We start from the raw sequence: 23,740 nt of genomic DNA on the forward strand, positions 1-23,740 counted from the left end.
CAGTATTTTTCACTTCTGGTGTGTGTTACTTTGTAACTGGTAGTGCAACTCTAACCAGTTCATAGTGTATGGCAGCACTATAACAGCATTTTTGAGCAATTTATTTTTCTAGTCATTTACTGCTAGAATATAGAAAAAATAATTTTATCAACTTTGTAGACTTCAATTTTATTCAGTTCATGCATTAGTTGTACTGTTTTTCTTGTACATGGCCCTTGTTTAATAGCCTGCCTTGTATCTTTGTGTACTCAGGCTGCTGTAGCAAAATACTATAAACTAGGTGTTTCCCATAATCCTAGAGTCTTGTAGTACAAGATCAAGGATCCAGAAATCTCAGTGTTACATGGGCATATCTCTCTCCCCCTCTCTCTCTCTCTCTCTCTCTCTCTCTCTCTCTCTCTCTCTCTCTCTCTCTCTCTCTGTATGTGCGTGTGTGTGTGTGTGTGTGTGTCTGTGTGTCTGTGTGTCTGTGTTGTCCCCATACAAATGGAGTGTACCACACCAGGAGATTGTAGTATGGGTCCATGCACATGGATGTGGAGGGCAGAGGAAGAGATGAACAGTATCCTGTCTATCATACTCTGTTTTATTCCCTTGAGACAGGGTCTCACACTGAATGTGGCCCCAGGCTAGAAGTCAGCAAGCCTCAGCAAATGTCTTAACTTCCCCTTCTACACTAATGGAGGTATAGATATGTACATTGCCATGATGAGCTTTTAATGTGGGTTCATGAGTCCCCAGCCCTAAGATTCTATAGACAACTGATGGCTTCTTGGGGAGGGAGTAAGTCAACTTTCTTTAAAGATGTACTTTTGAGTAGGTTGAACATGCTCAGCTTGATAACCCTATACTCATGATTATATGGGCAGCAAAAATTGGACTCAATGAATTTAAAAAAAAAAAAAGATGATGTGAAGTTGAAGGGATAGTGGGGAAGGGGGTGGATCTAAGAAGTGGTAAGGGAAGGAGTGGGGTGAATATAATCAGAATACTTTGATGAAATACTCAAGAAAGCTGCTATAAACATAGTTGAGCAAGTATCCTGATGGTATAGTAGGTGTCTTTTGAGTATATGCCCAGGAGTGGTGTAGCTGGATCTTGAGGCACTAGTTCCAATTTTCTGACAAGTTGCCAGATTGGTTTCCAAAGTGGTTGTACAAGTTTGCACTCAGATGGGCAATGGAGGAGTGTTCTCCGTGCTCTACATCCTTGTCAGCATGAGCTGTCACTTGAGGTTTTGATATTAGCCATTATGAAAAGTATAAGATGAAATCTCAGAGTCTTTTGATTTGCATTTCCCTGGTGACTAAGGATGTTAAACATTCCGTTACGTGTTTCCTAGCTATTAGAGATCCCTCTATCAAGAATTCTCTGCTGAGCAGTGGTGGTGCACGCCTTTAATCCCAGCACTTGGGAGGCAGAGGTAGGCAGATTTCTGAGTTTGAGGCCAGCCTGGTCTACAGAGTGAGTTCCAGGACAGCCAGGGCTACACAGAGAAACCCTGTCTCAAAAAAAGAAAAAAAAAAGAATTCTCTGTTTAGATTTGTAGCCCATTTTTAAATTGGGTTATTTGGTTTGTTAATGTCTAATTTCTTGAGTTCTTTATATATTTTGGATATCAGCCCACAGTTGTTGCAAGTAGAGTTAGTGAATATCTTTTCCTATTGTCTAGGCTGCTGTTTTGTCCTATTGATGGTGTCTTTTGCCTCAATGAAGCTCTCAAGTTCCATGAGGTCCCATTTATTATTTATTATTTATTGTTCATCTTAGAGCCTAAGCCATTGGTGTTCTGTTTGGCAAGTCTTCTCCAATACCAATGCATTCAAGATTATTCCCCTACTTTCTCTTCTGTCAGACTTAGAGTTTCTGATTTTATGTTGAGGTCTTTGATCCACTTGGACTTGAGTTTTAGGAAGGGTGATAGATATGAATCTATTTGCATTCTTCTTCATGCAGACATCCAGTCAGACCAATACAATTTGCTGAAGATGCTTTCTTCTTTCCATTGTATTTGGCTTCTTTGTCAAAAATCAAGTGTCTGTAGGTGTATGGGATTATTGTTGGGTCTTTGATTCAAGTGCATTGATCAACCCTGTCTGCTTTTATGCCATGAGGTTTTTATTATTATTGCTCTATAGTACAGCTTGCAATCAGGGATGGTGATACCACCAGAAATTCTTTTATTGTACAGGATTGTTTTAGCTAACCTTGACTTTTGTTTTTCCATATGAAATTGAGTATTGTTCTTTTAAGGTATGGAAAGAATTGTGCTGGAATTTTGATGGCAATTGTGTTGAATCTATAGATTAAGTAGAAATTGCCTAGATGCCCCTCAAAGAACAGATAAAGAAAACGTGGTACATTTACACAACAGAACATTGTTTAGCTATTCAAAACAATAACATCATGAAATTTGCTGGCAAATGGGTAGAACTAGAAAATATCATCTTGCATGAGGTAATCCAGACCCAGAAAGACAAACATGGTATGTACTCACTTATAAGAGGATATTAGTCGTAACAGACAGGATGACCATGCTACAATCCATAGATCCAAAGAAGCTAACTAATAAGGAAGGACCAAGGAAGGATGTGTGAATCTCACTGAGAAGAGGAAATAAAATAAACATCGGAGGATGGATAGAGAAAGGGAACAGGGTAGGAGAGGGGGTGGTGAGGAAACAGGAAGGTTCAAGAGTAGGGAGGATAGAAGGAGAAAGAACTAGAATCAGTGAGGTGGGAAAATCCCTGGGATGAGCTAGAAACCTAGGACAATGAAAACTCTCAGGAATCTACAAGGTTGACCGCACTAAGACTACTGGCAATGGGTAATATGGAACCTGAAACAGCCACCTCCTGTAACCAGGAAAGACTTCCAATGGAGGGATGGGGATACCAATCCACCCACAAAACCTTCAACCCAAAATTTGTTCTGCCTACACTATGTGCAAAAATCAAGATGGAGTGGAAATTGAGGGAATGGCCAACCAATGACTGGCCCAACTTGAGACCCATGCCATGAGAGAAAGCCAAACCTGACACTGTTAATGGTAGTCTGCTACACTTGCAGACAGGAGGCTAGCAAAACTACCATCCAATAGGTTTCAGCCCGCAGCTGATCAAAACATATGCCACAGCCAAACAGGCAGAGCTTGGGAATCTTGTGGAAGAAGGGGAGGATTAACGGAGCCAGAGAGGTCAAGGATACCACAAAAAAAACCTACAGAATCAACTAACCTCAGCCCCTGAGAGCTCACAGAGACTGAACCACCAACCAGAGAGCATGCATGGGATGGACCTAGGCCCCCTACACATATGTAACAGATGTGCAGCATGGTCTTCATGTGGGACTCCTAATAGTAGGAGCAGGGGCTTCCCATGACTCTGCTGCCTGCCTTTGTATCACTTTCCCTAAACTGGCTGCCTTGTCTGGGCTCAGTAGAAGAAGATGCACTTAGTGCTACTGCAAACCGATATGCCAAGGAGGGTTGATATTCACTGGAGGCCTCCCCTTCTCTGAAGAGAAAGGGAGAGGGAAGGGAATGATAGGAGGCTAGAGGGAGGGACTGGAAAGAGAGGAGGGAGAGGAAGCTGCAATCGGGATGTAAAGTAAATAAATTAGTTAATTACTAAAAGAGACATTTTTTTCTCAAAAATTAACAAAAATATTTTTAAATAAATGCTTTTTAATAATACTATTATATCTCATATCCAGCTCCCAATGATCTTGCTAATATGGTGCCTGTGGCTCAGAGGAACAGTCAGGATTTTCATAATTCTTTCCATTTTCTGTGACTAACCTAAGCATAAATAATTGTCATAACATGGACAATTAGTGTAGTCTGGGCTCCCATATGTTTCTGAAGTGTGTGTGTGTGTGCATGTGTGTGTATGTGTGCGTGTGCATGTGTGTGTGTGTACATGTGTATGTGTGTGTGTGCGTGCGCACTGTACCTAGCTTTTTTTTCTGTAAAGTGGCCCTATAAATTGCATCATAAAGGAAGTCATTAGAAAGAAATTGGGATGTGGGGTGTTGGGGAAGGAAGGGAGGGAGGAAGCCCACAGCCGGCCAGAGTTCCTCCTGTGCTCTGGACAGAGTTCCTCCTGTGCTCTGGGCAGGCAGATGCAGGAGGACTGCTGGATACTTTCCACTCTGCCCGGGTGGGCATCTGGCTGTGTGAAAGCCACTGACCTCACACGGTGGGGGGTGGACAAGGGGCAGCCCTTGATACCAGGGGCCCCGGGGCGATACCCTCTGTTGAGGGCAGAGGGAGAGAGGTTCCCACCCAGGCGAGAGTCCTTAAGTCTGTGGCAAGAGCACAGGAAGGCCTTCTGATGGGAGATTAGGCTCAGCTTGTTAGGAGAAAGCCTATCCCATTGTTTAAGCACAGCGAGCCTTGATGAACAGAGACAGTCTTTGGTTTTAGAGCTTTATTGTAGAAAGGCAAGGGGAAAGAGAAAAGGTAGAAAAGAGAGAAAGACTGGCTATGGCCAAGAGGAGAGAAGGGGGAAAGAGAGAGAGGAAAGGCTGGAGAGTAAGAGCGAAGAGAGAAAGGCGAAGAGAGTAAGGGGAGTAAGAGAGCAAGCAGAGAGAGAAAGAAAAGTAAAAGCTTAAGAGAGCGAGGAGGGGCCAAACAGCCCCTCATATGGTGGGGCTGTTATCTTGCCATTGCTAGGTAACTGGGAGAAGTTTAGCCTGAAGGTCAGAAGCTTGGGACATTGTCTTCCTGACTAAAAGCTACGCTTCTCCTGTGGGAGCTGTGGGGCAGTAACTTCGACAGGAGCCAGGGGTCCAGGAGACATGAGGGAACACCTTTTGTCCCTTGTAGGTGGGAATCACCACCACTGGGTTTCACTGGGGTTCACAACCTCAGCTCAACTGGAGACCAGACTGTCTGTGTATAGCCCAATGCCCCACAGGAGACAATCTCTGAGAATGATGTAATAGTTGGTGTTCTTGTTGCTGACCAAGATCCTCAGAATAAAGCAAATAATTTTATGACTTGAAACTTAGTTTTAAAAAAAAAGGTAAGATTCTAAATTTTCATAATTGTTAAAATTAAGAAAGTGATACAAAGTGAGTTCCAGGACAGCCAGGGCTATACAGAGAAACCCTGTCTCGGGGAAAAGAAAAGGAAGAAGAAGAAAGTGATTCTTCAAATATTTTAAATTTGCCTAAACATATATCTACCTAGCACATATATGTATAAACATACATATGTATGTATATATATACATGTATGTATGTATGTTTATATATATATATAATACAAAAATCACACACAGAACCCACATAATACATAAAAATAATTCTATACTGCTTATGTGGTAGCTAAAACAAACATTTAAAGAAACTATTTGCCTTTGTGGAATTCAGGTAAGATGTATTTATTTGGGCAGGAAAGATGATGATAGGTGGCAGAAAATACTATGTGCGGAGCCCTCTTAATTTTGTAAGAAACTAAATCTAGCCTTTCCATTTCCTTCAATAGATACCATCCTAATAGATTCAGTCATGCAGAGAGCGGGGCTATTTGCTATGCAAGCATGTATCCAAAGGAATCTAAAATTCTGAAGCCGTCATAAGCCATTTTATAATACTTTAAGGAAAGGAAGGTTCTTCAGGCTTATGTGACCGCTTCTCCGTCTCTGCTGCAGCCATCTACAAGCTGACTCAGAGCTGACTCGCTGTTTAAATCCCTTCCTCTGGGAAAGTCCCTTTAAAATTGAACTGGAGGTCAAGATGCCACAGCTAACTGCGAGGTTTTACTTCTGTTAAACTGCTCGCTTGCTCTCCTGCCACTTGCAACTGACTGCCTGGATATGGTTTCTGCCTTTAAAAGCTCTCTGCAGAAAGTAGTGGGGGATGCTCTGTGAGAACTATTTCTCTCCGGGCAGTCATGGACCGGTGGGCTTAATAAATGCTCTCAAATTCATACTCGGATTTTGTCAAGTGGTCCTGGGGTGTTTGCCCTATGACATGAGCCTCATTGTTATTTGAATTCTTAACGCAGGTTGAGCATCTCTCATTTGAGTCCTGAAAACACTTACAAGCGGAGCATCCCTCACATGAGAACTGAATATCTGAAATCCAAAGTGCCCCAAAGTCTGAGACATTTTGGGCAACAAAGCGACATTCAAAACTTTGTGATTTTATAGCATTTCAGGTTTGGGATTTGGGAATGAGAAGTGGCGAACTGTCTCTGTAAATTTACATTTTGGACACCTTCAAATTTTGAAATACTTCTGCTCCAAGCCTTAAGAATTAGGATAATCACATTATATTAGTAAGCACAAGTAGATATTGGAAAGAACAAGATCAAAAATGGAGACAAAGGTAGCTAACTTTATGTACAATATGAGTTTGATGGCAGGCTGATGGCAGACTGTGGGCTTGAGTGAAGGGGTGTGGCACAAATCATGGGCTCCTTAACAACAGTATCGATGGAGAAGTTACAGGGTTGCCCATGCGGGTGGCAGGGACCTTCTCCCTTTCTCTGCAGCCCCTGTGCCAATGCCCAGCACTGTACCAAAGCATCCTTCAGAAGAGACAAGGAAACTGAAGGGCTTCAGAGGTCTTGAGCTGTTAGCATGCCAGCATCCCCAAAGAGCAGAGTGACCTTCTATCTTCTTGTGTGGCCCACTTCTCTGCTAGGAATAGAGCTCCGTGGCAGGCAACCGCCACAGAAAGAAGACCAGAACCACACAGAGAGACGGCCCATGCTAACCACCAGATTTTCATTCACTCACCTGCTCCTGTAGCCTACTGTTTGCCCACACCCTGCGGCACACCATACACTCGAACGTGTCAATGTAGTTGTCCTGGTTAATGTCCTGCACACCCCACTCCCGTTCCCGGAGAGCTGTCAGAAGCCGCTGGTTAGAGATCTCGCCCTTTAGCTTCCACTCTACATAGGTCTCATACAACCCATCGTCATAATCCAGTCTCCTAATGAAGCTCGCCAGCTCTCTGGGGTGAGAGAATTCCGATACCAGAATGGCGCTTCGGTTACTTGGAAGCCAGTCGGAGATAGTGGGGGATCCGTAATACACAGGCACGACCCCCAGTTTCAGTGGTCTCCAGAACTTCTCTGTGATATAATCATCACAGACCGCATTCTCAAAGGCCAGGATGAACTTATACTGGGCAATGACTCTGTAGAAAGCATCAGCATCCATGGAGGCGGGGTTTTTCAGCTGCTGAGGAAGATCTCTGTTCTGTAAACACTCGCCATAGGAATCAACTTCAATGTACGCCATCAGCTCCCGGACATAGCTGTCCCTGTCTGATGGTGGATCGCAGTCCGACTGAACATATACCAATGGGGCCAGTTTTTGTCTTAGGTTGTTCTTAGACTGTAAAGGAACTAGGTATCTGAGTGACTTCAGGACGTCCACGCCTTCCAGGTACTGCGTAGTCAGTGGCAAGTCGGAATACCTGCTGAACGTGGCCGTATGGTTGAATAAGGTGATGACTGGTTTATGGAAGAGCTTATAATTGTTTTTGGGGGACTCTTCATGGAAAAGGGCCCAGTCATGGTGGACTTTCCGAGGCAAAGGTAAGCTGTCTATGTTAAAGTCAGTACCTGGGAGGAAAAAATAAAATATGAATGTCCATATTTGGTATAGTATCTCAGGGTAAGATCATAATATACAGGAGTCTGATACAATGAATAAGTGCGTGGGTCAGTGCCCCTCCAAAGATCCCAAGAAGGCGATTGTGAAGCCTGTACCACAAAACTGACCAACAAAAGAATTATCAAATATAGCGACTGTCTTTCATTATTATTATTAATCATTTTATTCATTTACATTTCAAATGATAGCCCCCTTCCCAGTTAATCCTCTGCCAATCCCCCATCCCATCCCCCCTCACCCCTTCCTCTTTGCCTCTCTGATGGTGCTCTTCTACTCATTCACCTACTCCTGCCTCATCCCTCTAGCCTACCCCTGCACTGGGGCATCAAGCCTTCCTCCCCTTCCACTGATGTCAGATAAGGCCACCCTCTGCTATATATGTATCTACAGTCCTGGCTCCATCCATGTATACTGTTTGGTTGGTGGTTTAGTCCCTGAGAGCTCTTGGTGGTCCAGTTAGTTGGTATTGTTCTTCTTATGGGGTTACAATCTCCTTCAGCTCCTTCAGTCATTCCCCTAGCTCTTCCATTAGGGTCTCCCGGCTCAGTCTGATGGTTGGCTGTGAGGATCTGCATATGTATTGGTCAGGTGCTGGCAGAGCCTCTCAGCTCTGCAAACTCTGCAGCTCTCAGGGTCCTGTCAGCAAACACTTCTTGGCATCAGCAATCGTGTAGGGGAGTTGGTGTCTGTACATGGGATGGATCCCTAAGTGGGGCTGTCTCTGGATGGCCTTTCCTTCAGTCTCTGTTCCATTTTTTGTCCATGTCTTTCCTTTGGACAGGAATGTTTCTGGGTTAAAAAATTTGAGATGCATGGGAGGCCCCATCCCTCAGTTGGGTGCTGTGCCTATCTACTGGAGGTGGTCTCTACAGATTGTATCTCCCCTTTGTCAGGTATTTCGGCTAAAGTCATCCCCATTGACTCCTGGGAGCCTCCTACTTCCCTGGAATCTGGGACTTTCTAGTGGCTACAATAGTTCCCCATCCCTCTATTCTACAAGTTCCTATTCAATTTCCTGATTCTCTGTACTTCTCTCCTGTCCTTTCCCAATACCTGTTCCTGCTTCCCTTTTTCTCCTCACCCTTCTCTCTCCCTCTCTGGTCCCTCCCTCCCTCTAGCTCCTGTGACTATTCTGTTCTCCATTCTATGTAGGATTGTCTTTTTTTATTCTATAAAAAAAGGTACTGAGGGTAGGGTGCCTGGGCAGATATAAAAAGCAGCATTATTCTATTGCCTTCTGTAAGTGTCTCTTCATTCCAAAAGAGTTGTCTACAAGACAGCAGGAGAGATGGAGACATCAAGATAGACAGACAGTTTCTTAACAAGAAAAGGGCAAAGGAAGCCAAAATGGCAGAATGCAACTGGGCTGGCAGATGGATTGAACAGGTTAAGTTGGGACCATGCAAGAGTTGCCTTAAGAAGTATGCGCGATAGATTTTTTTTTTATCCAAAATGACTGATTTCAACAGAGCACAGTTGATCAATCTTAGTCAAAATGGTCGTCAGAGGCTTTTAAAGACAAAAGCATTGATAATGGTACAATATTGCAGACCACTGCAGGGATAGGCATGAATTGGCAAGTGCATCAAAAAATAAAGAGGCATAGCATGCTTGTAATGAGGAGTGACTCTGGCTTCCTCGCAATTAATTGAAAAACCTTTAAAATATGACAATATGCATGCAGATAGACGTGATGGATGTGGTGAGCAGTTATTTCCTGAAATAATTAGGAAAAACTAATGTCTATGACTAAGGCAGAAAAATTAAGACTTTATCACAATATGGAATTTCTGTGTGCTCCTGAAGATAATACTGGCTTGAGGTTTTTAAACATTAATGTAAGGAAATAGTAAAACCAAAACTACACATATGCGTGCACACGCGCGCACACACACACAAAGAAAAACAAAACAAAACAATACTCCAACTTCTACTACCTTCTGGGGAATTAAAATGTACCAAATAACTATAGCATTATGAAACATAGTCATTAGTAGGCTCATAAAAATTAGTTACTTAAGGTAGGTGCAAATTCTCTCAAATAAATACAAACTCTTTGATGTCAACAGTACATCAATGAGAAGTCAGATGAGACTGAAGCTGCCTACTCACAACCGATGAGCTCACATGGCAGGCAGGATGAGAGTCCTATGGGACACCCTGCACCATCAAGCCAACAGTCCACGGTCCTCACTAACTATGTGGAGTTTAACCCCACCTTCACTGAGAGATAATATCCAAGATGGAGGAGCCAACACTTGTAGAGGAAGCAGATATCCCATTCCTGGCTGACTGAGGGGGATGAGAATGATGAAGCATTTCTGGGAACAGGTACCATATGTTACTGGGATGGATACACAAGAGGGTCCCTGAAATACCCAGAATCTGGTGACCTGCTCCGCATCAAGTGCACCATCCTCTACATGCTGCAGCCTGATGGGGAAACCTGAGTTATAACCAAGTTTGCACTTTGTGATTACTGTACCAATGTTGCTCACTAGTTCTTTCCTGTTCACTAATTCTGCAATGTGTGACCTCCCCCAAAGTCACTCCAATGACACACTCAGCAGGTGCTCTTGATCTCTGTAGTACAAACACCTTTTCTCACTAGTGACTCAAAACCAAGAGTTTTAAAATGTGAGGGCATTCGATTAAGTCGGGGGACACATACTGAACACAGAGATTTTGCCAAAAGAAAGACATCTCTACCTTGTGTTCTCCATCAATAGCAAGAGTGACCTATATGTGTTTATTTAGCATTGGCTATATTTGATATTAAGCATCAAAAGGCATTCTCACCCACACACTTGAAATGTAACATATATGGTCCAGAAAAAACGTCTGAGGGGATTGTTCACGGAGGTTAATGACTATCAACACAGAAAAGAAACAGGGGGGGCAATGAAGGAAGATCTGGGAAGAAAGGCAGTTCACCATGATGAAGCTGATGCTGCTCTGAACAAGCCTAGCCTGGTAGCAGCTGTAACAAGTGGAGACGTGGTTCAAAGCCTTAGGACTGGAGGCCAAAGGGATTTGATCAAAATAAATGAGACCCAAGCCATGCATGGGCCACACTCATTCTCCCAGCATTTGTAGGGGTGAGGGGAGGCTGAGGACTCCAAGTGTTCAGAAAGTCAACGAATTTTATCTAGCACATGAGAGGCTGAAAGAGGAGGACCGAGAGTTTGGGGTCATTCTGGATTACATAATGAGATCCTGTTTAAAAAAAAAAATAGAAAAAGAAAAGAACACGCACAGAAGTCAACAATTAATTGTTGGGTTAGTCACAGAGGTTTTGAGCAAGCAACTCCTACCTACTGGCTGTGCACGGCTAACGGCTTGGGCATAGATGGGAGATTGTTTTGTCTTGTTTTGTTTTTACTCAAGTTTAATTTATTGTTTAGGGTTTTATTTCCCTTTTTTTTTTAAATTAGGTATTTTCCTCCTTTACATTTCCAATGCTATCCCAAAAGTCCCCCATACCCTCCCCCCACTCCCCTACCCACCCACTCCCACTTTTTGGCCCTGGCGTTCCCCTGTACTGGGGCATATAAAGTTTGCAAGTCTCTCTTCAGTGATGGTCGACTAGGCCATCTTTTGATACATATGCAGCTAAAGTCAAGAGCTCCGGGGTACTGGTTAGTTCATAATGTTGTTCCACCTATAGGGTTGCAGATCCCTTTAGCTCCTTGGGTATTTTCTCTAGCTCCTCCATTGGGGGCCCTGTGATCCATCCAATAAGATGGGAGATTCTTAATCCAGGTCAAAATGGGACAACACAACAAAAATTCAAAAAATCAGAGTAATGGAGGGAGTGAACAGAGCCTAGGGTCTCTGAGGTCCTAAGTGGATATACTGTTGGCAGACAAACTGGTAGGCTTTTTCTCTCCCTTTGTGACACAGATAGAGGCCAGATTAGACCAGATAAAAAGTAGATAAAGGCAGGTTTATTAGGAGGCAGCTTTTGGATGGATTCGGCAATCTTACAGGAAGAGACAGTGAAGTCACAAGCCCAGGCTAAAGCAAGGGAATTTTACAGATCTTAGGTGAGGAGTGATGACGTGTCAGCTAGCAGCTGGGATTGTGTCCATACATGGTCAAAAACTGACCCTGGGCAAGCACTCTTGGGGGGTTTCCAGAAACTTGGAGATGAGGAGTTATGCCATGTTAGCCTGGGGTTTTCTCCATGCATGCAGGGTTGGGGGAAGGAGGGTAGATGGGGTTTTCCAGCTATGTAGGGGGTACCAACCAAACACAGCCTCTAGTGGTATCTGTGAGGAGTCTCCAGGCTGTGTTAACTGGGGTGGGATGACTGTGGGGAGCACCATTCCATGGGTGGAGTCCAAAGCAGAATAGGAAGGAAAGATAGAGCTGGGCACCCGTCTTCACCTCTCTGCCCCAACTGTGGATGCACTGTGAGCAGCTGTCTCCAGTTCCTGCCACTGTGATGTCACCACCGTGCTCACTGTAGCCTTAGACTGTGAGCCAAGTAACCTTCCTTCCTTTAGTCACTTCTGGCAGATTTCGTGTTCTAGTGTTGGAGAAGGCACCTAACTCGCCTTTCATTCTCCTGGGCTGCCACAGTTGAAGAGCCATCTTCTTCCTCCCCCTGCCCAGAGAGTTCCAGAAGCAGCTCAGCCTGTTGCCTCTAAGGTTTCTCCCTAGCTTCTTTTCTACATCCCTGCCCATAGCAATGGATTAAGGTCTTTCAAAGCAAACAGCAGATGCAAGAAGGTGCGGTTTACACTTAAAAATGCTTAGATACTCAGAGGTGCAAGAACTTCCCCTGCGTCTGCACCTGTCCCGTATCATGAAAGAGCAGCCTGTGAACACACATGTGGCTAGCCTCATCTACACTCCCAAGTGTCATACCAACAAAGTCTCCCTCCTCAAACTTTCGTCAAACTCCTCAGAGAGCTCTCTACGACTAGAGCTTATTATCCTCAGCCTGCTGAGTCCAGATGTTTCGAAGAATCCTGCCTGATCAGGTGAACAAGAATCTCCTACCTGGATATCCTAATCTACACTTGATGTCTAAGACCACTGCCTGCCTTTAGTAAGAGCCTCCATACTCTTGATAGACTCTACAGTTTCCTTTCCACTATCCCCACCTGTTGACTATAAACCCCAGCTATCTTTCCCCTTTCACAGTTGAGCTGTTTTACAGTAAAGTATCTATCCTTTACTGCAGTAATGCAAAGGAAATGTCTTTCTGTTTTTAACAAGTATTTGGTTCAGAACTTTTGTGTGTGTGTGTGTGTGTGTGTGTGTGTGTGTGTGTGTGTGTGTGTGTGTGTGTGTTTTCAAGACAGGGTTTCTCTGTGTAGCCCTGACTGTCCTGGAACTCACTCTGTAGACCAGGCTGGCCTCGAACTCAGAAATCCACCTGCCTCTGCCTCCCAAGTGCTGGGGTTAAAGGCATGCACTATCACACCTGGCTGGTTCAGAACTTTTAAGGGCCATGATTTGCTAGCACCGTTGGCTAACCACCAGTCTGGCCTGGGCTGAAGATGACAAACCAAGAGAAATGCACATTGTGGAAGTGGACTGACCCTAGGCCTTTCAGGTAGGGAATTCTTGAGTGCTGTTTCTGTAATACGGTGTTGCACCAATGCTTTGTATTATATGAGACTTCATCCTGCAAACCTGTTCTCCTAAACTCCCCAATCTACTGGCCTGCAACTAGGTCTGGCCAATGGGAGCACTGAGGGTTGGGGAGTGAGGAGGAACCTCCCCCCAGTGGAGCCTCGAGAAGGGCATTCATTATGTTGTCACTCTTCAAGATACCAGCCCACAGTGGTTTGCCGTGGCTATTCCTTTTCATAAGCTCCTCCTCCTCTCCTCTCTTCTCCTCTCTTCTCCTCTCTTCTCCTCTCTTCTCCTCTCCTCTTCTCTCCTCTCCTCTCCTCTCCTCTCCTCTCCTCTCCTCTCCTCTCCTCTCCTCTCCTCTCCTCTCCTCTCCTCTCCTCTCTCTCTCTCTCTCTCTCTCTCTCTCTCTCTCTCTCTCTCTCTCTCTCTCTCTCTGGCAACATTGCAAGCCTTGTGCAACAGTCACTCCATGGCTCATCTAACTCCGTGCCTAACTTCTGCTTTCTCACCAGAATATAACTAACACAGGGTGCATTTCTACTTTATGTCTGCCAATAACTTATTCCAAAATGCACAGTAAATTTCCTCTTGTTCTTCTGCTTCCTCCCTCTTCTAAGAATACTGCTTGCTTGCTTGCTTGCTTGCTTGCTTGCTTGCATGTACCCTTCACATGTCTAATGCCTAGTCAGCACCATCTTGGGCTTATATTTTCCCTGCAGAGATTCACTTTCCATCTTATTTCCCTTACACAAAAACTACACAATTTTATCAGAGTAGAGTTAGAAAGGTGGCTCAGTAGGTAAAGGGGTTTGTGGTCAAGCCTGAGGACCTAAGTTTGATCCCCTAGTCCCACCTGGTACAAGACTGGCTCCTGTGAGTTGTCCTCTCTAATTTAAATGTGTGTGCACATACTTGCATGCATGTGCATGCTCATGTGCACACACATCAAATAAAGAAATAAAATATATTAAAAAAATTAAAGTCATGTTAGCATCCTTCTATGAACCACATCCTTATTACTGAATTGTAGTCAATAAGTATGGAGACAGCAAAAGTAAGTAGATAGCAACGATTCCCTAAGAGCTCAGAGTGACTGGGTCCTGCTACTTAAGACATTAAACCAGCCAGGCAGTGGTGGCACATGCCTTTAATCCCAGCACTTGAGAGCCAGAGGCAGGTGGATTTCTGGGTTCAAGGCCAGCCTGGTCTACAGAGCGAGTTCTAGGACAGTCAGGGCTACATAGAGAAACCCTGTCTTGAAAAAAACAAAACCAAAACAAAACAAAATAAAACCAAAACATCAATGCACATAAAATAAAAGTAAATAAATTATTTTTTTAAAAATGACATTAAACCAAAACTCTGGAACAAAATGAGCCTTGGGGCACTTCTGATGATGATGTAAATGTTAAATCATTAGCTGAAATTCAAATTAGAGCATGATACATACACACAGCCACTACAGAAGAAAGAAAGGAGTAATTATTTCTGACTAGTCTAAGAGATTGGTGCTGAACTACTGACGACTACACAGAAAGCCTAGTAATCAAAAAATTAGGCTCAATTACGAGCTCAAGACAAACAAGAAAAGCAATCTCTGGTTGGTCTATGAATATAATCTGCATGATGATGATGATAATGTAGAGTGACTATTGATCTGCCAAACATGGTAATTAGCCATGTTGGAGGGCGGGATACAGGAATCCCAAGCATGAGAGCCAACAGGAAAGCAATGAATGAATGTTTATTTAGAGGGGCTGAGCTGCTTCTGGAACCCTCTGGGCAGGGGGAGAGGAAGAAGATGGCTCTTCAACTGTGGCAGCCCAGGAGAATGAAAGGCGAGTTAGGTGCCTTCTCCAACACTAGAACACGAAATCTGCCAGAAGTGACTAAAGGAAGGAAGGTTACTTGGCTCACAGTCTAAGGCTACAGTGAGCACGGTGGTGACATCACAGTGGCAGGAACTGGAGACAGCTGCTCACAGTGCATCCACAGTTGGGGCAGAGAGGTGAAGACGGGTGCCCAGCTCTATCTTTCCTTCCTATTCTGCTTTGGACTCCACCCATGGAATGGTGCTCCCCACAGTCATCCCACCCCAGTTAACACAGCCTGGAGACTCCTCACAGATACCACTAGAGGCTGTGTTTGATTGGCACCCCTGCTTAGCTGGAAAACCCCATCTACCCTCCTTCCCCCAACCCTGCATGCATGGAGAAAACCCCAGGCTAACATGGCGTAACTCCTCGTCTCCAAGTTTCTGGAAACCCACTCAAGAGTGCTTGCCCAGGGTCAGTTTTTGACCATGTATGGACACAATCCCAGCTGCTAGCTGACATGTCATCACTCCTCACCTAAGATCTGTAAAACCTCCTTGCTTTAGCCTGGGCTTGTGACTTCACTGTCTCCATCAGTGAGACCCAAGAGCTGCCTCCTAATACACCTGCCTTCATTTCCTTTCAATCTGGTCTAATCTGGCCTGTATCAGCATCACGAAGGGAGAGAGAAAAGCCTACCAGTTTGTCTTCCAGGTGATTCTGGACTCGAGTTGACAGTATTAACCAGACCACCCTCTCCCCTGTCTTCTTCGCCTTCCGGATCACACAGCTGTTAAGATTTTGTGGCCTGCAAGTCCACCCCATGAGATCAACAGGTACATGTGACCGTAAAAACAGATACCAAATTAGAGAAACACTGGTGCAACAGATCACTCTTCTTATGAAATTTTTATTGCCTTACGTCTTGGGAAAGTTTTATGTTAATTTTCCACGATACTATTTCATGGCAAATGAGTCTGTTACCGTACTACCTCGTTAAAATAACATAATGCAATAAAATACAAGGAATGCTTTAGGACCCAGCTATTCTTTGCAAAAAATTTATAAAGTCAGTGATTTGAGAAAGAATTAATAAGTTATAGGCAAAGGAAAACAAGGCTAAAAAATGTTATACTCTTAGCTTTGAAATGAAAGATGGTTTGGTTGGTTGTAAATTCTTGGTTATCCCACGCTGACCTGACCCTACTTGCCTACGTGTTTACCCTCAGCGAGCCGTCATGAAAAAAATACCAAATTGCATTCTGAAGCCATGTGAAATCCTGATGTTACAGCTGGCAACTAAATCAACAACCCAAACATATATTAAGTTTGTCTGAGAAACTTTTGTCTGAGTCAAATGCAAAAGTAAACAACCAATACAATTTTTAAACAAGAAAAAAATGTCTGACTTGCTGGTGCTTGAAATTTTTCCTTATCCGTTCTTTTGTTTTGGTTCAAACTACTTAGTTATTTTGAATGAAAAAGTAAGTACTTTTCAGAGACAAATTCAATAGTATGTATCAACATTCTGATGTATATGACTGACCTAACAGTTCAGACTGAGAACTAATAGTATATATGGGCAAAGACCAAATGTGTTCAAAGTAACTCTCACAGGTTGATCTGGGCATCCTACAAAGACTCCTCCTACAAAGGCTTAGTGATCTGCCTGCCATTAGCCTGTAATGGTGAATCCTTCAAGGTATGGGGTCTAGTGGAAGGCAGTTGAGACAGTAACAATACCCCTGGACCAAGGAGGAGACCTACCTGGCCCTCCTCTCCTCTCTGCTTCCTGGCCGTATTGGGGTCAGAAAGTTTGCTCCATGCCAACCTCCTGTGCTGTGTTACCACGGCCAAAACAGAAATGAGGCAACAGCCACACTGAACCTGTGAGGTATTTCCTCATCTTGTTTACCTCAAGTATTTTGACAAGGGGTAGACATCTGACTAACACCCTGAGCACAGGCAGGGAAGATGAGCAGAAGGAGGGCTCAGTAAGGCTACAAGCCCCGTTGCAGTTGCTTGTAAAGATGCAATAGCTTTGAACCAATACAGTGTGAAAATCCCTAAATGTATATACATGCGAATATATGTATGAATAGTGTGTGTGTGTGTGTGTGTGTGCATGTGTATGCGTGCACGCACAAATCTATATGCCAAACAATTTTACATTAAAACTCTGAAAGCCCTGAATATAACTGGAATGTGGCTCATAAAAGGTGAAATTTCACTGTTTCCTGGGAGACTGCTTTTGCTGTTTAAATTTTTCTACAGTGATACATTCAGGCACTGTTTGTCTAATTTTTCATAAAACCAGAAATTTATAGAGAAAGACAAAGAAAGGCATAAGAAAGCCTCAGAAACTTAGTAAAGTGTGGAAGAGCTCAGACACATTCCTAAAACTGCCACCTGGTTCCCACTGCTGCTTAAGAAATACTGCCCCTGGCAGCCTGCCTGCTTCTAAGAGTATCTTGGAGCATAATTTATACGGGGAAATTATGTGGTACAGTAAACTGCCAGGGGTCTCATCTTCCTCAGAGGGGGAAGGGCAGGATAGACTTGAGCATCGGCAGGTGGAACGGTCTGTTAAGTCTCAGCTAAGGAGTACGTCAGATGCAAATGAAGATCAACACAACTTCTCAGGAGTCCTGTTAGAGAAACGTCTTGCAATTCAGCTTTTAAAAACCGCTAGACCCTGGCAGTGGTGGTACATACCTTTAATTCCAGCCCTTGGGAGATAAGAGGCAGGCGAATCTCTGTGAGTTCGAGGCCAGCCTGGCCGATGGATCAAGTTCTAGGACAGCCAGGACCCTGTCTTGAGAAACAAACAAAAATTAAGCTATCAAACCAGGCTCCTTACCTGGAAAGAATAGCACCTCGTAGCTTAGTGTGTCAGGTCGTAATGCTTTTGCTTGGTTACTTCTTTTCAGTATTTTAAAAACTAAATGTTGCCACAAAAAAAAAAAAAAAATTAAGCCGGGTGTGGTGGCGCACGCCTTTAATCCCAGCACTCGGGAGGCAGAGGCAGGCGGATTTCTGAGTTCGAGGCCAGCCTGGTCTACAAAGTGAGTTCCAGGACAGCCAGGACTACACAGAGAAACCCTGTCTCGAAAAAAAACACAAAAAAAAACAAAAAAAAAACAAAAAAAACCTAAATGTTGGTGAGGTTGGTGCTCTCAAAATAGCATGGTTGGATACAGACAAGTAATTAAAACATGTGTACATAATTTAAAATACCAAGTTACAAGAAGTTTAAAAACAAACTTAACGGGCTGAGGTCAGGTGGTGCTTATGCATCCAGCCAAAACTCTAATCCTTACTCCGGCTTCCAAACAGAGCCTCTCGGAGCTGCTACCCCAGGGGCCCTAGTGTTTACTGTAGTACCTCCTGAATCCCAGTTTACCCAGAATGCAGATTTTCCCCACTGAAAATCCTGGCATGTTGGATTAGATCCACGCATGCTGTAAGAAAATATCACTGTAAATCTGTTAGTGTAAACAGGCAATATATGTTTAGAAACATGTAATATAAACAGGCATAATGGCAGGTAATGCTATTAACAATAACCCATTAAAATAAACAGATAATATATGTAAGAAAGTAAGAAAGCAAAAAAAAAAAAAAAAGAACCTTAATGTGGCATTGAGTGCTAGTGAACCCTGCACTTTGGAGGCTGAAACAGGGGGGATCGTGAGTTTGAAGCCAGCCTGGGCCACACAGCAAGACCATGTCTAAAAACAAGTTGTATAAAATAAAATAAAATAAAATAAAATAAAATAAAATAAAATCGAGCTACCATACGATCCAGCAATCTCTCCACTGGATGTATGGCCTAAAGGAAACGAAGGCAAAATTAGTGTGTTGATGGGACACCTACACTTTCATGCCTATTGTAGCCCTAGTCACAACCCCCTGAGAAACAGAAGCAGACTGAGCGTGCAGAGAATGACGTCATCTGTAGTATAAGTGCGACTACAGCTCATTTTTGCCAAATGACATAAGCCAGCCCTAAGCCAGAAAGAGCTCACTCACGTGCAGAAACTTTTAATCTCATAGATGTTCCAAGTAGCCCAGTGGCTACTGATGGCTGGGGAGAATAGAGTGGATGGAGAGAGAAATGGGAAAAACTAAGGGATGGGATACCAGGCCACAGAAGGAGGGCATTTCTTTATTTACATTTCAAATGTTATCCCCTTTCTGGGTTTCCCCTCTGCATTCCCCCTATTCCACCCCCCTTTACCTTGCTTCTATGAGTGGGCTCCCCCACCCACCTACCCACTCCTGCCTCACCTCCCTAGCAATCCTCTACACTGGGGCATCAAGCCTTCACAGAACCAAGGGACTTCCCTCCCATGGATAAGGCCCCTTCAGCTCCTTCAGTCCTTCCCCTAACTCCTCCATAAGGGACCCTGTGCTCAGTCTGATGGTTGGCTGCAAGCTTCCACATCTGTATTGGTCAGGGTCTGGCAGAGCCCCTCAGGAGACAGCTGTATCAGGCTCCTGTCAGTAGGCACTTCTTGGTATCCGCAATAGTGCCTAGGTTTGGTGTCTGCATGTGGCATGAATCCCCAGGTGGGGCAGTCTCTGGATGGCCTTTCCTTCAGTCTCTGCTCCACACTTTGTCCCTGTATTTCCTTTAAACAGGAGCAATTCTAGGTTAAAATTTTGGATATGGGTGGGGGGCCCCATCCCTCAACTGGGGGGCCATGCCTAACCTCTGGATATGGTCTCGACAGGTTCTCCTGGGGGAGGGCATTTTTAACAGTACCAATGTTTTGCACGGTGCTTTAAGGAGCTAGGTAAGATTTTTCTCTTTCAAGGTTAAACGTGAAGAAGTTACAGATGACCTTTAGTGTATAGATGCAACCTTTGAACATCTGGGTTTGAGCATGTTCACTTGCCCGCTCTGAGGCTGTGATTCTAACCCACCCCAGAGGACTGGCACGCCCCACACATAGCTGGCACGTGAGGCTGGAACTGATGAAATCTGTCTTGTTGCTATACAGCCACAGATAGCATGCAGCAACCACCGGAGCAAAGGTGCTGTCTGCCGATGGTAACGGTGGAAAAGGAAAGCAGCCCAAGCCTTAAAATGGCCCGGAAGGACCCTTCTGTGAGCTTGCACTGAAAATGTCTCAAGTAAAACAGCCAGAAGTATCTCACTTGATACATATTTGGCAAGGGCTAAGGCTTGGGAGTGTATGGGTGTATGCACATACATTTCTATGTGCCAAAAGTCTTGCTGGTTCCTCTTAGCCGACAAAGCAGCTCTCTGCACTACACCAATAGAGCCAAACATCTTCCCAGAATTATTTCCCACCTGGGAAATGGAAAGTTGTTGGATGGCCTCTTCCATCAATGGTATGTAACAAAGTCTAGTACACAGTAGAGATCCCTGCCCAGTAAAACATCAGAGCCAATTTGACCCTCAGCAACCTGAGAGTTGAACTGGCTCGCAGGGGCCCAGCAGAGTGCCGTGTGCCCGAGCCAGATCCTTGGGGCCAGCAGCCTGTTCCTGATGACCACCCCTAACAGCCACCATGCTCATATTTCCTACCATACTGCTGGTCCCCTCTGCCCAATAATGTACAGTGGCCAGCCGCTGGGTGTTATGGGCTGGGTCATTTGGATGCCAAATGGTGAAAACGAATCCTCCCTGCAGTACCTCTCGGCTAGCGCTTGGGAAAGTAACGGCACTACAGAGATATCATTGTGTCTGCACAAAAGGAATTAGAGGATTAGAATGGGCAGGTGACGTTATGAGAAAAGTACCACATGCGCTGATCCAAGGTGAGAAAATGAAGATAGAATAACACAAAGTCAGAAGGAGCAGGAGACAGAGAGCACCAAGGCCATTCTCATCTACAGCGCAGCTAGACCTGGGCCAAGATGAACTACGGAACCCTATTTTTACATATTATAAACCTGTTTCCTGGCAGGTAGGATAAAGAGAGAGTGGTGATTTCACTTTATTAAATGGTTCTGCCTGAAAGAGGAAAACCTATAGTTAACAAGATCATAAAAGTCAGATGCGGTTGTGTGCACCTCTAATCTCGAAATGAACTCTCGACTGTCGAATAGTCGTTCGGGACTGAGTTGTATGATGAACCGAGAGGGTATAACCTAGAACATCACCATCATCCAACCACCAATAAACAAAGCATGGTGAGTGTCACCAGGTGACATCAGACTCAAACACTCACGATGGCTGCTCACGGTGCATATGAATCTGCCGGTTCCTGAGGTCTGATTCACAGCCTGGATACCAAGAATCAAGTTTCAGGCACCATGCAGTAAAAGAAGGCATTTGACAGGTTAACACATGAACTAAGAAACAATCTTTTAATGTTAAACCCCATCCTTACTGAACACATACTTCCACTTTCTTCTGTCTCAAGAACTGGGGCTATAAAATCCGCAAGAGTCATGAAACTCAGCCCCTTTGAACCCGGCCATTACCGAGTCAGTTTTTTCTTGAACAATGCCTCAACTTGTCTTCAAAGACATTAGAGACGAGGCCAAAGAAAATGAAAGCGAGACATTGCGAATTCCGAGTGAGTCAGCTGTGAAGCAGCGAGAAGGCCTCAGAAATTGAGAGGGAAGGCGCTGCACACTGGCTGCACCTGCTTCTGTTCCATTCACTCTCACAATACAGAGACGTAATACAGAAGGCAAGAGCTGGGTCCTCTGTCACTCGTAGGCTACAGCCTTACCGTGGAGACACTGCCTAGGGAGCTCGGCTGCTCCCTGAGTGTTGCTCTGGGTCTGAGCAGAACCATGATGCAAAGCCTGCCCTGATACTTGAAAGATGTACTCTGTACCTGAACCTTTCTTACCCATTGCTGTATCTCTGCTTCTCCATCTTAAGACTGTGTTTACTGAGAAAAGAGCTCTGTGGAATAGAGAAGAGGAGTCACTTCCTAGGTGTACGACGGCATAATAATTTTTTTTTTCTGTTTATGTCCTTTCTTTTTCTTTTTTTTCTTTTTTTTATTAGGTATTTTCCTCAATTACATTTCCAATGCTATCCAAAAAGTCCCCAATACACTCCCTCCCCAGTCCCCCACCCACCCACCCCCACCCCTTGGCCCTGGCATTCCCCTGTACTGGGGCATATAAAGTTGGCAAGTCCAATGGGCCTCTCTTTCCAGTGATGGCCGACTAGGCCATCTTTTGATACAAATGCAGCTAGAGTCAAGAGCTCTGGGGTACTGGTTAGTTCATAATAATGTTCCACCTATGGGGTTGCAGTTCCCTTTAGCTCCTTGGGTACTTTCTCTAGCTCCTCCATTGGGGGCCCTGTGATCCATCCAATAGATGACTGTGAGCATCCACTTCTGTGTTTGCTAGGCCCCGGCATTGTCTCACAAGAGACAGCTATATCTGGGTCCTTTCAGCAAAATCTTGCTAGTGTATGCAATGGTGTCAGCGTTTGGAAGCTGATTATGGGATGGATCCCTGGATATGGCAGTCTTTAGATGGTCCATCCTTTCTTCACAGCTCCAAACTTTATCTCTGTAACTCTTTCCATGGGTGTTTTGTTCCCAATTCCAAGAAGGGGCACAGTGTCCACACTTTGGTCTTCGTTCTTCTTGAGTTTCATGCGTTTAACAAATTGTATCTTATATCTTGGGTATCCTAAGTTTTTGGGCTAATATCCACTTATCAGTGATTTTGCAGATGATATGATAGTATACATAAGTGACACTAAAAATTCCACCAGAGAACTCCTAAGCCTGATAAATAGCTTCGGTGAAGTAGCTGGATATAAAATTAACTCAAGCAAGTCAATGGCCTTTCTGTACACAAAGGATAAACAGGCAGAGAAGGAAATTAGGGAAACAACACCCTTCTCAAGTCACAAACAATATAAAATACCTTGGCATGACTCTAACTAAGAAAGTGAAAGATCTGTATGACAAGAACTTCAAGTCCCTGAAGAAAGAAATTAAAGAAGATCTCAGAAGATGGAAAAACCTCCCATGCTCATGGATTGGCAGGATCAACATTGTAAAAATGGCTATCTTACCAAAAGCAATCTACAGATTCAATGCAATCCCCATCAAAATTCCAACTCAATTCTTCAACGAATTAGAAAGGGCAATCTGCAAATTCATCTGGAACAAGAAAAAACCTAGGATAGCAAAAACTCTTCTCAAGGATAAAAGAACCTCTGGTGGAATCACCATGCCTGACCTAAAGCTGTACTACAGAGCAATTGTGATAAAAACTGCATGGTACTGGTATAACGACAGACAAGTAGACCAATGGAACAGAATTGAAGACCCTGAGATCAACCCACATACCTATGGTCACTTGATCTTTGACAAGGGAGCAAAAACCATCCAGTGGAAAAAAGACAGCATTTTCAACAAATGGTGCTGGCACAACTGGCGGTTATCATGTAGAAGAATGCGAATTGATCCATTCCTATCTCCTTGTACCAAGGTCAAATCTAAGTGGATTAAGGAACTCCACACAAAACCAGAGACACTGAAACTTATAGAGGAGAAAGTAGGGAAAAGCCTCGAAGATATGGGTACAGGGGGAAAATTCCTGAATAGAACAGCAAAGGCTTGTGCTGTAAGATCGAGAATCGATAAATGGGACCTCATAAAGTTGCAAAGCTTCTGCAAGGCAAAAGACACCGTCAATAAGACAAAAAGACCACCAACAGATTGGGAAAGGATCTTTACTTAT

At 44.1% G+C, this 23,740-nt stretch overlaps 1 protein-coding gene across 1 annotated transcript in view; it reads right to left on the bottom strand.

The window, feature by feature from the left end:
- Pofut3 (protein O-fucosyltransferase 3) overlaps positions 1-23,740 on the bottom strand; it is a 76,435-nt gene that overhangs the window by 15,539 nt on the left and 37,156 nt on the right. The window contains exon 4 of the mRNA XM_021170202.2: positions 6,750-7,585. Within this exon, the coding sequence (XP_021025861.1) occupies positions 6,750-7,585 (836 nt within the window). The remainder of the gene's footprint in view (positions 1-6,749; positions 7,586-23,740) is intronic.

The sequence above is a fragment of the Mus caroli genome, unplaced genomic scaffold (assembly GCF_978045245.1).
Source record: "Mus caroli unplaced genomic scaffold, Mus_caroli_1 scaffold_10, whole genome shotgun sequence".
Classification (NCBI taxonomy): domain Eukaryota; kingdom Metazoa; phylum Chordata; class Mammalia; order Rodentia; family Muridae; genus Mus; species Mus caroli.